This window comes from Ricinus communis, chromosome 1 (assembly GCF_019578655.1).
Source record: "Ricinus communis isolate WT05 ecotype wild-type chromosome 1, ASM1957865v1, whole genome shotgun sequence".
NCBI classification, from domain to species: domain Eukaryota; kingdom Viridiplantae; phylum Streptophyta; class Magnoliopsida; order Malpighiales; family Euphorbiaceae; genus Ricinus; species Ricinus communis.
In genome coordinates, this window is record NC_063256.1 from 7,223,363 (window position 1) to 7,239,424 (window position 16,062).

The following is a 16,062-nucleotide window of genomic DNA, read 5'->3' on the forward strand; positions in this document are numbered from 1 at the left end:
AATCTATTTATTAAAATAATTAAAATTAAAGGACGAAGTACAAGTTATAGTTTTTGGTCTTTTGTCGTATGTTAAATTGTTAATTTCGTGGCTCCTGCAGTATATTACCACTGAGTAATCAAATGGGGTGCGATACACATGGAGGAAGTTGGCCCCTCGAATGGGTGAACTATGCCCCCACATAAGCACGTAAACAAAATGCTACTGGTGGAACAAAGATTTTTCGTAATTGATTATTTTACACAATGATAAGCTTCTAATTTAAAGAGCTAAATTCCAGTGACCACACATCTACTAGTAAAAGCTATGCAACATGTTCATACCACTTCTATATCATACAATGAGTAGGAAAAACCTCGGAGTCCCTTCCCCCTTTCTATATAAATTAATAAAACTTTAAGAAAAGTCTAACACCTTTTAGTAAAAGAAAGAGAGATTTTTAACTCCTGAATAATTCCAGTGTAGATAAGATGTCAAATCATTAAACTATTAAACGTACAAGGTAGTTTAATCATTTATGAGGCATCAAACGAATAATAGCACAGGCATGCACCTGAAAGTGAAACTAATACATCTGCCTTGCCGTATGGGCACCCTCATCAATCATCATAGCATGTCTAGAAATGAAAATTTTCATTATCAGGAGTTGCTATATCATGAAAACGTTATTTCAGTTTCAGATCAAGTGGACTCTTTCCATTGTATCAAAATCAATACGACATATTTATCCAAAAATTACTCTTACTTGCAAGGCAGAGAGCGAATGATTTCAAATCTTCTCAACTTTGGTGTTTGTTGTTGTGAAATGCACCTTGACTGTACTGATTTTCTTATGCACGTATTAAGCTTGCATCAATCTGCAAAGAAACATTAGGTATGCAGTAGCAGATGAATAAATAAAATGAAACAGTACTATGCATTGCCTAAGACCATAAAGAATAACAAAACAATAATGAAGACCGTCAATCTAAGCCTATGCTAATAATACTGTTATGCTAAGCATATCTTGGCATCATACTGGTAAATAATTCAATAATCAATTCTTAAATACTCGTCTCCCGATAGCTCCACTACAGCTCCAGTCATCAAAATCAATGGCGGGACAGGAAATAAAAAATGTCTTAATCCAATCCTAAAGCCACAAAATCTTCACGCAGTATATATAATATCATGCCACTTGGAAGATTATTCAAGCTCTGTTAAAAATCCGTTAGTAACTGCAAATTAGCTTTCTTTAGAATACACAACAATCCATCCTAGGCGAACATCATAAGGCTCAAGAGCCATTATCAGATTCCTCTTATACACAAACAAATATGCATTTAAATCCTGGCAATTATGGAGCCGGACCCCAAGCGGTCCCATGACAACAAATTTTCAGTGTGAAATGTCATGGCTCCAATCCCTCTCAAAATGACCTTGTGTTTCTTTTCCTCACATTCATAATAGTATATGGACCTGAAAGTTATGCATTCTAATCCAAATAGGTGTGAAGTCAACTTTGATGCCAAATATCATCAGTTTGTTTCAACTCGAAATAATTATTCGAGTTAAAAGCCCCCTTCTCTTGCTATGTAAAAATCAAGGTGAAAATAATTCAATGGACATGAGTATTTCAGCCACTGAATCAACATGATAGTTGCAGATGCACATGAGGTTGCTTACAAAAATCATTTTTGAAATCCCGAACATGTGATGTGAGATGACAATATAAAGATGAATGTGACATGAAACAGTGAGCCTCATAATATTAGCTCACTTTTTCTGGTAGTAGTGAAATCTACATACAAGTTTTGCACCAGATGTTACTTTTCCCAATTAAATTGAGTACCTACTTGAATTGAGATGTCAAGGACTGGTTACCGTCAAAGATTCAATAGATCCTTGAGGTGTTTGTGAGACTTAGAGATAGAGACAAAGAGAGCAAGAGAGCCATCAGAACACCATGACAGCCTAACATCAATCCCGATTTTGTAAACATAAAAGGGCACTCAGCCTTTCCAAAATGCTCTTCCTCTTTAACGCAGAAACACAAATAGATGAAAAGCAATTAGTTAGTGGACTGGATACTTGAGACAATAATGGGTTAGTATAATGAATTTAATATGATAATAAAGCTCAGTGTCCTTGTTACACTGAAAATAATCTTAAGGTCAAACCATCCCGTTCTACAAATCACCCCAAATCATATATGGTGTTCAATGTCACATGCGTATGCTTAAAGTTTGGCCTGTGACATCGACCATTAGAATAGCCACCCAGATCATGGTTTTCTCAGCAACTAATGTTCAGCAAAATCTCAGCTCTGATCTGTTTACTTCTTCTTCTCTTAAAGAGCTAAGGAAGGAAACCATGAGTTTGAACTTTGCACCTCTAGCCACACCTACCTGCAGTACAAGTAAGGTACCCAACTATCAGCAGCACCTCTGATATGCTTACCCTAATCACACAAAATAGCATAATTGAAACAACCATGAGTGCTTTCAAATTGCAACTGTAAGCTTATGCTATTACTATTTAATATAGATGTGGAAACACCTCTGAAAAATATTGTTTTTGTTAAAAGCTAGTCGAGCACTTTGCACAGTATCCTGACTGCAAAATTCTTAAACTGATCCAATGGACTACCCTCATGCAAAATAGGCTAACTTAACATTCATTGGTGCACTCGAGAAAACCTGGAGTAGCTATGGGGATAGCATAAGCAGGAGCCCTTTTAAATTTACAAATCTCATCAGATTGTTTTTTGGGATGACAATCATGAACGCACAGTCTTTCAGATTGTTCATAAGAGCATGCTTAGAAATAGAGTTTAAAATGCCTTAAAAAGGAAACATCAAAAACTATCAATACCTGCAAATTAACTAACAGAAAAATTATAAATTAATAAGATACTACAGCTCAAATAAGATTCGATCACAATAATGAAATAATATGCCTATTATAAGATTAAAAATAATTATTGTTAAAGACATTTTGTTAATTCAACTAGATACTCTGGAAATATAATATTTAAGCTTCAAAACAATTTCCATATGAATTTATGGCGCCTTAGAAATTATGCTGTTGCTGTGTGAATTTACTCTGCATGAATTAACAAATAATTAAAAAAAAGCCAAATCATCAAATGAGCATATTGTGTTGCACTGATTAATCAACACTTCCTAACTTCATTGACAAAGTCGAACGATGTGTTCCAAATGCATGACAAGAATTAGCTGCCATAAGGAAATCAAATTAACTAACTCAGATTAACTAATAATTACCTTGAAGAAACTCTATACGTTGGGCAATCAAATTAACAGCAGCATTAGCTGAGGAGAATGCGCCATGAAAACTTTCTTGATAAGAAATAGATTCCAAATCTCTAGCCATCCTCAACAAAATCTCACCTAGGTCATTCCGTTTCTCTACCAAACACTCCTAATATGACCTTGCAGCAACCTTGCTTATTTCTATATTAGTTTCCTCTGGACAGTACTCGTCATCAAGCCATTTGTGTAGCGTAACCCTAAGCCATTCCGATTCCTGCAAAACGACGCCAAAACTATTCGATTAAATAAAATAAATAATAAATAAAGCAAGCAGTTAAAAAAAAATTAAAAAAAAGAGTAAGAAAATTGAGTAACCTGTAGTGCGTTAGGAGGGAGTAACCAGTGGTCAGGAACGCGCAGGGTTTCAACATGGGATTCGGGGTCATTTTCATCACCTTGTTGTGAGCTGTTTTGTGGATTTGAAGGAGGAGAATGAGATCTTGAAACGGTGCGTGTAAAACGGGGCCGTAGTGGATTAGATGAGGATTGAATTGTGAAGCTAATTGGGGAATTGCGATGGATAATTGAGGAAGCATTATCGATTCTGATGATGATGCTGTTGTGACAGTTTGGAATAGATAGTGATAAATGGTTCATTGTTTCGATCTCTTTTTTTAAATTCAGTGCTGGTGGTGGCGGGAAAATTAAAAAAAAAAAGTTTTCACGAAAGAAGGGATTATTTCAGTTTGGATTTCTGGTTACTTTTTCAGGCGTCGTTCTGGATAAAGATGAGCATTTGCAGCTATCCGATTTAAAACAATAATAACAATAAACGACGTCGTTTGCGCTTGTTCGAGAGTTCTTCGACGCCGTTTGCATCACAAATTATTGAAAATAACCATTTTAAAATTTTAATTGCCAAAGAATCCTATATTTTCATATTTTTATCAAATACAGCATGTGGTGTTAAAATTATCAAGTTTAATCATATATAAACAAATTTGTTTCAATTTCAACTTTCAATCAAACCAGCACTTTGAGATGCTGAAGTGGCAATTTTCAAAGTTTTTTAAAAATAAAAATATTCACCAAAGGAATCATTAACTCATCAAATGAGTGAAACGCGCCATTTCTTTTTATCTTTTTCCACAACGATAGCATAGCGATATCATTCAATTAATCACAAATTGCAACGTTCCTTAAGCCATGCACACAGGCTATCAGTAGCAAAAGAGGGGCAGGTTACATTCACGGGCCTTTTTCGCTAGAAAATCAGCCACCCAATTAATACTTCTAGGTACATAAACCAAGGAACAATTCACAGATTGCTTCTTTCAATCTCGGATATCATCGATAACAGTGGAGACTCCTTGTGACACAGGATACATACCATTAACCATCTCAATAACGGTTTTTGGGTCTCCTTCAGAAATAATCGTATGGCTATCTTTTCTTTCGCAAGTTGGACCGCCCAGTGCTTCCACTAAAGCAACATTCACTAGCTGCATAGCTCAAAACCTGCAACATTAATGAAATTGTTGATGGAGTTATAAAGTTATTCACTTTCCCAAAAGCAGAAACAAGACATAGACGATGTCGATTTTGGTGGAAATAAGTTATTTCCGCTAGTGAAGACGGAGAAAAGCTCAAACATTGTTGAAATTGCTTGGGAATTCATAGTTTCATCATGATTCTTCTGCTAATTAGATGATTTTATTTACAGTGAAGTTGAAGTTGTTTTTTCTAATTATTATTTTTAATGTTTTTTTACTCTTTTATTTCAAAAGTTCAGTTAAATTCTTATTGATGTTATGAGCTTTTTGCCCTTTTCTACTCTTTATTTATTTACTACAGAGAACGAAAGTTCGAATATTTAGAGAGGTGGAAGTGGGTTTTGGGAGAGGGGGGAAATTAATACTAAAAGTAAAGCAGCTGTTTTAATTTTTGTTTGAAGCAAATGTGGTCGTGTTTGATTATTTTGTGTTCGAAGAAGAGTCTACAATTGTCGTTTCGAATCCAAATGGAAATGGTGAATCAAGATAGTCAAACCCACTGCCAAAGCTTTGTACCGTTGAGCCAAAAGCTGACTCAAGTAAGATGAAAGATTTGTCTTTTTCTTTTTTAAGTTCAATAGACAGAAATGGTAATCTGCAATCCAGCTAGCAAAACCCACAGTTCGTCACTGAAAAGAGGTGAGGCTCATGTTACTGGTGGTAACAGAAAAACAAAAAGGATATGGCAGCAATCTTCAACTGCAGGTGTAATTGCACCTCTACCACCATCCCCGACCATTTTCCTTCTCAGCATTGGTCTATCATACCTGACCACAGAAAATTACTAACACGAACACGTGCACTCATCTCTAACCATATGTAGCAATTTTAAGTTCTAATTACATTTTTCATCCAATGGTTCAAAGTTACAAATACATAGGTGGATTGAGCATTATTTGAAGTGCATTTCCTGCATTCGTATTTAGCTGCACCACAATAATTTCACAGACATATATAATAGCGTTAGTCTTTCTCTCTCTCACACACACAGTTGTTTATATAAGTGCTTGAACACGAACAAGATACCGACGACACAAATTGACTTGAGCAAGCGTAATACAGGCACTCAATTTGGTGAACTTGGATTTAGCTTGCCAATTCCTTTTGGCGGATAAACATCTTTCGGACCACCTGCTGGAATTTCCTGCAATTTTAATACAATTTCACCAAATCAATGGACAAACTAAGCCAATGTATACTTCCAACGCTAAACTGAAACTATTAACTAGTTTTGATACTCAACTTCCATGGACAATCTCCAACCAGCATTATGTCCCCTTCGTCATCATATGTTACTTCCCATCCACTGCTCCCATCAATTAAGGTTCCCTTGAAGTCGAACATTTGATCTAGTTCACGAATCAGTTTATCATACCCATCAAATTTTGTGATATCAACTGATCTTCCAGCAGATCCATGTTTGAGCACCTGACAATTCTCTCCGTATTAATCAAGAAAATGCATCTGATCATGTAACCTAAAATCAGTGCTATTATGAGACTACTCTCCATCATAAAAGTTATAATGTACCTTAGTGCATGACAGATTGGTGAAAGAACAACAGTTCTTGCATTGACTTCCCGAATTAGTGGCGGACGTACACTTGGATGGCTCTGCAACGCTGGATTGAGATATTGGGAGAACGGAATATAGACTTTCATGATCACTATAAGTAGCAGCTTGTGGTGAAGGGAGCTCCGGTAGACTTTTAACTAAATCGACCCCAAAAAGCATGTACCTGCCACCACCATTTGGTGGAGCATGTGCATCCTTCAGTTCCAAAGTTCTCCAGTCTTGAGACCCGGAATTGCAGGACTTGACATTCAGAACTGTCAGGTTTCTGCTTCCTATGGCATTCTCAGGGATTCCATTAGAGATAAGAGGAGGACTACAGCCATTAGGAAGACTCAACCTTGTTATGTTTCCACCAGAAAATAATATTGTACCACTAGGACACGGATGAAACGGGCCATGCGCCGAAAAGCACAGCTGATTCCCTAATCCAAACATTTTGTTGTTTGACTCGGGATTTTCAGGAATCAACCATGGTAGTATTGGCGGTTTAAGTGCACCTAATCCATTAACACCCATGTCCCTCTTTTCTTGACCTTGCAAGACCCCCAAGTGATTTGCGGTTGCATACTCGATTGGACCATGCCATAAGCCTGGTATGAAGAAGATCTTTTACAAGCCAAAAGAAAAAATTGCACACACTAAAATGAAATGAACTTATAATTTTCAACCAACTAGGAGAAAAGAGAAACCTTCAACAAAGAATGTGGATCAAGTGAAGTAAGATAAGTACTTACCATCCCTGACCGTGCTAGGAAGCCCAGTCAGTGATGCATCTGATGCACGGACCTTCTTTGATGGGTGTAGAGGAGAATCGTATTTCTTTATGGGTTCTATTGGCACAATCATCCAAGGAGAAACTCTATCTGGATGCACGAATCCTTCTGATGTGGCATCCCACTTCGCCTGAAAGAAATCACAGAATCAAAATGAATCAAACAGATTCTATCAAAAGAGGCCAGATAGTGTCTTAAATATTATAAAGAGAGCTTTTAACCTTAAGACTTCTCCATTCAGAATTGGGCCATCGAATATGATCAACATCTTCATTGCCAACAATGGTGCCTTCAGATCTCTTAATCCTTCACATAAAATGACCACATTAAGTTAACAAACGATCAAGCAGATGGTGCGCTTCAAATGACCGAATAAATGCCATAACTACATATTCTATCCTTGCAATGAAAGTTATTGCATGCAAAATCACAGTGATACTGGAGAATTTCTATAAATTACATGCTAGTAGTACAGATTACATTAAAATGCAATTCAAATTTTGGCAAATGCAGGAACTGAGAATGACCCCAGTTGTGAGGAGAGCAAAATATTAGGCTTTGCACCTCTGTTCTGCACATTCTTCGACTTCAAACAGCATTCCGAACCTTGTCCCAACAGAATACTCTAATTCAGCTGACTCCACGTACTGATCAAAAGGAATAATAAATTCTGTGGGATTTGTCCTAGAATAAGGCACATAAATTTTCCACGCTTAGAACTTAGTAACAAAATATGTCCCAATCTATTAATAAATTCTGTGGGATTTGTCCTAGAATGAGTTATAAACTGCTTCTACAGATTATTGAATATTTCAGTTAACATGAATATTAGCTTACCAGGGACGGTAATAAACTGTAAAGATGGATCCAGTGGTGATGGCATGGAAAGCCATGGACAATATACCATGTTGCATGCTGTGGGCTGATATGACACTGGTTGATGCATTGCTATGTAGTTTCATTGCACGACGGAGCCCTATGCGAAGTTCTCCATTTTCTCCTCTGGAAAACAAATATTATCAGTCGTCTGACAAACAGATCATGGGATCTTGATAAAACAACAAATGTATAATATAACATTTCTAAAACTCAACCTGGTAATGCATAGTGCAAGTCACCAATAAAGTTGATGTATAGAGGAGGCATACATGAAACAACATTATACATCGTGCCAATATAAATTTGTAATCGCAAACGTCATTGTAAAATTTGAAGTTCTTGATACACAGGCATACATGCGAGAGAAAACAATTCAGGAAAAAAAAAAAATATATATGTGAGAAAAAAAGAGAGAGACAACCTAAGGAAGATAAAAGCATCCCCAGCAAGAAGTTTTTTTGAAGTCACAAATGTGCTCCAACCAGTAGTAAGCAAGTGCCTCTTTGGCTGACCTACATTTTTGTATTAAGAAAAAAAGAAAAAGCAAGTAAATCAATTCAGAATTCAGAGCGTCAAGAAAGAAAAATCCAGAAGCGTTTAGTTATAATTCCATAGCTACCTACCATTAATAGCTTGGAATTATGAATTATTTTTCAACAAGGAATTAGGAGAGTACTCAAAAAGTCGAATTGATATATATGGTATGATAGTGCTGCATCTTTATACATATGAAACGCTATAAACAATTTTTGTTTTTTTTACCACACTAAATGTTGGAGAGAGGAGAAAGTTACCCCGAAAAACATGTCGAAAGGACCATTCAGTACCATGCATGTCCTTTGCAACAAGCATCTGTTCTGGGGGCTCTCCAGACATATCCTGCAGCAACAAATACAACATTTGAAATTGTTCCTATGTAGATTGCTTCTAACATGCTTGACAGTACAATTTATTCCACAATACTGGAACTGCCAATTGCGAACTCTCTCATTACTCAAGGTAGTTACGTAAATGTTTAAAATGTTGCAGATAACCAAAGTGAGACAACAGATCCAAGGGATTTGCCAAACCCAAATGTTTCATATGTGATGATTCCCAAAAGTGTGTATCATCAATATGGTTGAACAAATACAAGAGAAACGAACCTTACTCATCAAGATAGCAATGTTTATAGTATACCAGCTACGTTCACATCAATAAAATCACAACAAGATTACCAACCATGGGCGGAAGGCAATCCTCAGCATGTCTCTTCAGGACAGAAAATCCACCGTGGGTACTCGTGTCTGATGATGTGAGTTTCTTGCTAAAGGATCGTAAATCAGCTTTGCGAGGCAAAGGCAGAGAGTTCCCATCCTCCTTTAAGCTTAGCACGTCTTGCTGCAACAAAAGAATGCATTATAAATTGCCAGTTGCCACCATTAAAAAAAAAAAAAGGGAAGAAGAAGAAGAAAATTCGTAATGCATTGCTAGGTTTATTCATATACATAGTTAGGTCTCCGATTACAAGAGAAACATGAGTATAAACTGTAAAAGATACAGTGGATTAGTTCAATCGGCATTTCTATATATAGCTAACCTTTGTCTCTGGCAGCAAAGTTATCTGGGCAAACACCTCATCTGTCCCAGCTTCAGCCTACAAAATATTAACATAACAAATGACGACAAAATATTGACATAGTAAAACTGACAACTTAAACTTAATATACAGAAGCTAGACCATAAGAATTTATCCATCTGTTCCTCAGCTGCCCAAACACATTCTTGAAAGTGAATAAAACATACAGCGAGACAAGTACACTGCATATACCTTTAGTTGCACGTTGATAACCTTACAGAAAATCTTTGAAGGTAAATTGTAGACAGGCATTTCCATTTTACCGTCTTGGTTCATGTATGCCTCTACCTAGCATATAGCAAAACACCAAATAGACAAGCTAAAATAATATGACCAAGAACAGCAATAATTAGCACGTCAGATTAGATTATTATTGCATGAATTGTCTGTATGTGAACAATAATTTTAGTTGAACTACCAAATGATGAGAAAGAATCCAGTGCAATTTATTTTGTACGTAATATTTCACGTGTTTTAACTAATAGAATTCAAATAATTTTATTTCCATGAATGAATTAGATGAGTGTACGCATTCTATTGGCATCCAACACCGCCATTCTACAAATGAGTTTTTATTCCCAATAAATAGTATTCTACTAAAGGTTTCAAAACATGATTTTATTATAGCATTGTCTTTGATTGCAATGAATGAATTTCATAAAATCTTGTTAAATTTATTTACAAATTTAAAATTATGTGTTTAGTTGATATGATTCTATATAGATAAATTTATTAAATTGGTTTTAATTAAATTAATTTTTAAAAATATTCTTAAGTAAATTTAATATTAATATGTTAGAATATTTGATAAGATTAAAATGTTTTTGTTTTATTACATAAAGACTGACCACTCAAACTAAATAACAATGGCTCTACCATAGAAATACCATACAAAACACCACACACAAACCGTGATTTAGCTATAAAGACGAACCAGAATATCCTTTTTAATTTTACCATTTTCTCTCTAAATTTGTTATTGATAATTTATTTCAAATACAATATCTATTTTATTGAAAACAAATTCTACAGTTATTATCTAAAAACTAATATTTTGAAATGAATTGTAAATAGAGTTTATTTATAAATAAAATAATAATGGGCTTTCAGCAAAACATAGTATGATAATTATTTCTACTAGAACTGATATATGGTGATTAAGAGAAAGTGAGGCAATGATACTTCGATTTTAATTTTATCTCCACTACATAAAGAAAGAGATGAAGTAGTTTCAATTTCCTTTTGTGGTGGACAAGACAAAGAATTGACAGAAAACCAGAAGAAATGAGAATGTAACAGAGCAAAATACAGAGGGGAGAATAGAACCTGTTCCATGTGACCTTGAGGGTAGTAGACAACCTTCTCCCCTGCTCGGGGAACATAAACAAGGGGACCAGCACATGCCCGCCACAGTTCCTTGTACAAGTCATCTTCACATAACAAGAAACTAATGAGGAGATCATATTTCAATATCCAAATGAAACAAACAGAAGAGATAGAGAGTAAAGCGATTAAAAAATTAATCATTTCAGTGAATGATGACAGAGTGAGAGATGGGTTCGAGAAATTTGAGTGTAACAACTAGGAGAAAAATCAATAAGACAAATGGGTTTAGGACATTAACTATATATAACTAACAATTTTATACATCTTCAATTGTGATTTCAAACAAAAAAACACCACCAAAGTCTACATATGTAAAAAGAAAAAAGAAATAAAAAAAATAACAGCACAATATAGAATCATGTAATTAAAAAAAATAAACAGTTCGAAATATCATCTAAAACAATTAAAAGAAAAGAAAAATCATGTTTCCTAATCATCCCAAAAGAAAAAGCGTATGTTAAGCGGCTCAAAACCCACAGGAAAGTGAAGGAACTACCCATCCATCAAAAAGAAAAACCCACCAAACTAGTGCACACACAATAAAAGCCTAAACAGGGAGAGGAGGCAATAATGACCAACCATGGTAGTCGTTAGGAGGCAAGGCGACGTCGTTGATTCCGTTCTGAACATGAATATCATTGCTCTTGCTCGACCCTTCAACTTCACAAGTAACCTTATCCTTTCCCATAACTTGCTTTCTCATTCTCTCTCTCTCTCTCTCTCTCTCTCTCTATACTTAATAAAGATGGCGAAAAGAAATCAAGAGTCAGAAGCAATAAGAATCAAAGAATAAGAGTAGCACAGTAGTCTAAGCCATAAAATCAAAGAAAAAGAAATAAATAAATTCAAGAGTTGGCAGTTCATGACAGTGAATAAGTTGTACCGAGGTCCACCTAAAGAACGTGCAATGTGACGCTCGCCTATATTATACCACTTCCTCCGCCACCGTGCCTCTCTCTCTCTCTCTCTCTCTCTCTCTATATATATATATATATATATATATATAACAGACACTTTTTCTCTCAGATCAAATAAAACAAGCAAGAACCATATATAAACATAACCCTAACGTTTCATTAACTATTTAGTGATCTTGAAGTGACCCGGAGGAAAGGACATAACCTGCTGCTGCTTGTTCAGCAGCAGATATATATTGAAGTTGCATTTGGGGAGACGTACACTTGTAGAGCGTGCTCTGTGTGTGTAGGTGTGAAGAGGGGTACTGTGCTACTGCTGCCTCCTTTACGACGCAGGGACCAGTAGTAAAAGTAGAGGATTGAAGTACGGGCGGAGCAGTACTATTTCTACATTTCTTCAAGGAATGAACAGTCTCTCGTCTGTTGCTGCGCCTCATGCTAATAGACACACGTACGGGTCAATGTCTTTGTTGGGTTGGCACATTGGCGATGATTGCCTTGCCAATATTGTTTATCGCTTTCTTCAATGCGCCTTTTTCTTTATTTAATTTTCTTTTTCATTTTCTCCTTTCGTCTTCCTTTCATTTCCTACGTTTCTCTTTATAGATTTCTCCGCCCCCCTTAGTGATTTAACCATTTATAAGTTTGTTTTATTATAAATGAGTGATTTGAATTTAATATTAAATTAGCTAAATCTAGAGATTTATTAATTACTAGCATAGATGATTTTTATATAAATTATTGGACGTCGACTTTGCTAATATACATTAAAAGAATAGTGAAGTATTTCTCGTATTTAATATATGAATGATTTTCTAAGTCTAAATTTTAGTCTTGTTCAACAAACGAACTAAATCTCAACACAGAAAAGCACCTTAACTTGACTCTTATTCATTTGCAATCTTATACCCTTTGTATTATCAACAATTTTCTATTAATTTTTTGTACCTGTTATTCTTTTATTCACCACAGCCACAATTTATTTATTTATTTATTTATTTAAATCTAATTCTAATTATAGAAGAATATCTACAAAAAAACACAGCCCCATATCAGAATACATATTAAATTATGATGAAAGAAATTCAATTTAACTCTTTTAACTTATTGCAAGATATTAAATTCATCTTGATCGAGTGACATTGAACAGCCAACAGAGCTTAATAAAAAGAGTTTGATTTTTATAATCAAACAGGGAGCTAACAAATGAATTAATTTTCTTCTGATTTTAACCAATCAATAAGCGCATCACTAATATATTTTCGATCCCTGTCTATATAAATTCCAACAAAAGGATTAATCCAAGATAGATGAACTGCCTGTCCACCTGCAACCCTGCATGAATACCAAGCGTCGCTGGAAGATAAGATCATAGTACACAAGAAATTTAATGACATCGAGAGCTTTAACAGAACAGGGACTGCCACTTGTTCTAAACTATCCGAATTTGCTGTTCTGTCATATTTTTTGTTTCTTGCATTCCCGGTGACGCCCAGAACCAAGAATCCTGAGTTCTAAATCCACGCGGGCTTCCTCTTGCTCTTCTTCGTGCAAATTAAATCTTTCCATATGAGACTGACTGGCTTGGCTGTGCTTGTCCGTAGGCGGGCCGACACTTCGTTATTTTTGAAACTGAAATAGGAAAATGGAGAAAGAGACGACGAACTAGAATACTGTAGTGAGAACGACTTGTCTTGATAACTTGCTTTAGGGGTATTAATGGAAATACATATAAAGCTCATAGGATATAGCAAGAGAAAGAAAATGCCTACTGAATTAACATAAAGACTACAATTATGAAACTTTGTTCTAGTGGTAAATTAATTTTGCCAATTGTTCTTCAGTTCATTACAGATTTTATTCTTTCATAACCATAAATTCTTTTTTCAAGTTCAACGAGTTACTTTTTAAAAAGAAGATATTGAGAGGCTAATTAAAAATATTTGATATAAATTGAGATAATATTAACATATTTTAACCGGAACTTATCTGAATAGCTTTCTCTTTTGAAAAATAGATGTATATATATTTGATCTATAACGTGTTGATATAAAATATAGGTTGGATTTTGATAATGAGAAATAGATATAACGTTTAGTTTTAAATAATTTTTTTAAATAATTATTAATCATATTACAAGTAAAAAATAAAATTATACTTAATGAGTATTATGATCATAATGAATTTCATAGGTGTTTTAAAATGGATCCAGTTGTTTAAAAACTATACTCAATTTTATCACTATACTAAAGTAATCTATTATCTCTAAAGAATCATAAAATTATATTTTGTTTCTCATATCCCTTTTTATTCTATTTTCAATAATTCTTTTAAATGTAATATTTATTTATCTAAATAATATTAAATTACTCTTTAATGTACTGATGTTTATAAGTTAGTATTTACAATTGCACGAACCGTCTTTATAGTAAAAATGATAAAACACTTCGAGATCGATCTCTCGAGTAACTATGAAATTACTTATTATAAATACCAATTATCAACATAAAACAATACATTGTAAATCAATATTTTGAGAGAAAAATATTCATAAAGTAAGGTAAAATAAACTAAACTATAAAGTACATATGCAATGATATAATGTATGCAAACTATATGTTAAAAGACATTAACTAGCCTAGTCAATTACTTAATAATTTTTATTTTATTTTAAGTCTAAATCTAATGAATGAAATAGTGATGTACATTTTTCTTTAGGCACTCAAACTAATAATGTAACTGAAATTTCTTCTACCAACATAAATGTAAAGACTGTGTGTCTAATATATTCAATTTAAATATTTTTATAACAATTATTATTATTAAATTAATATGATAGTCAATCAACAATAATAACTGAAACTAATAAACATACAGAGGTAAAAGAACCGCTCATTAAATAAATAAATAACAAGATTCATCCATAAATAAAAATGTTAAACTAAATATAAAAACTAACCTAACATATTTAACCCAATGATCATATTATTAAATAGAAAGATATAAAACAAGATTGAAAATTAAAGCTCCATTTAGATTCATAATTTTTTTCTAAGCAGAAAATTAAATCTCCTTTTAGATCTATAATTTTTTATAAGTAGAAAGATTATTAGTATTCACTCTCCACTTTTTGAAAGATGAACTATAAAGAATTTTAGAGAAAATAATGATTGGCAAATGCATATGGGACAGAGAGCATATAGAGAATATTAATCTTTTAAATAAGTCTCTCTAAAAATATATATATCAAATATAAATTTATTTAATAGATAAGACTATAACTATTTTTATCTCTACAAAATATAATCTCAAAATCACTTTTAATATAAATCACAATAATAATATAAAATGACTAAGATGTCTTATTGGACATTGTATAATTTGACTAGCACAACAAATATTAGGTCCACATGTTTTTATTTTGAATCTTTATATTAACATGTTAAATTAAATTATTTTTCTTTTTATAATTTTCTTTCTAGATTAACATTACATGAAAATAATTAAATTTAAACTAGGTAAGGGTACATATTTCTACAATTATATATATCATATAAACCTATAATGTACTAAGTAAAAAGAGTTCACTTATAAATAAAATTCTATTTTAGAACTAATTTATTAACTTAAATAAATTGTTTACTGGATTTCATTTAAACCCTCTACAAGGGAGTATCCTTTACAATTCAATTATAGATTTTTTCATTTTTTATATTCGTTTCTATTTCTTGAATTTTTGTTGATCAGACACAATTGGATTTATTTCATTGTCATAAATTTAGTAATTAGTAATTACAAGGATTTAAAAAGGGTTACTATTAAATAAAGCCTTGATTGTGCGTTTTGCTGCCGTCCGACAGTTGTGTTGTGGCACCATTCCAGGAATAATAAAATAAGCAGGCCCCAACAAAACAAAGAGTTCTGAGGGATGCCACGTGGTCCTTGGAGGAACACGTGTCCGTTAAGGGATACGAAAGGATAGTAGCGCTCTGTTGTAGTTTTTGACGTTACGTTACTGTGTTGAGTTGTTACACGAGTTGTAATTATCTTTTGAAGAAAACATGAGTTGTAATTATTAATTAATGGATCATAGTTCATGGCTAATGC

General features: G+C 33.7%; 2 protein-coding genes across 2 annotated transcripts; both read right to left on the reverse strand.

The window, feature by feature from the left end:
- Positions 1-345: 345 nt before the first annotated feature.
- Positions 346-4,052, reverse strand: LOC8287191. The gene is given in 3 exon segments (XM_048370453.1): positions 346-857; positions 3,267-3,528; positions 3,630-4,052. Coding segments are annotated over 3 exon segments (549 nt in total). The 5' UTR covers positions 3,912-4,052; the 3' UTR covers positions 346-852.
- A 1,573-nt stretch (positions 4,053-5,625) lies between these two features.
- Positions 5,626-12,542, reverse strand: LOC8287189 (auxin response factor 4). The gene is given in 15 exon segments (XM_048370373.1): positions 5,626-5,905; positions 5,908-5,951; positions 6,051-6,235; positions 6,338-6,972; positions 7,117-7,285; positions 7,377-7,461; positions 7,720-7,839; positions 7,993-8,157; positions 8,456-8,546; positions 8,829-8,913; positions 9,256-9,414; positions 9,614-9,670; positions 9,845-9,940; positions 10,979-11,082; positions 11,618-12,542. Coding segments are annotated over 15 exon segments (2,151 nt in total). The 5' UTR covers positions 11,742-12,542; the 3' UTR covers positions 5,626-5,873.
- Between the last annotated feature and the right edge of the window lie 3,520 nt (positions 12,543-16,062).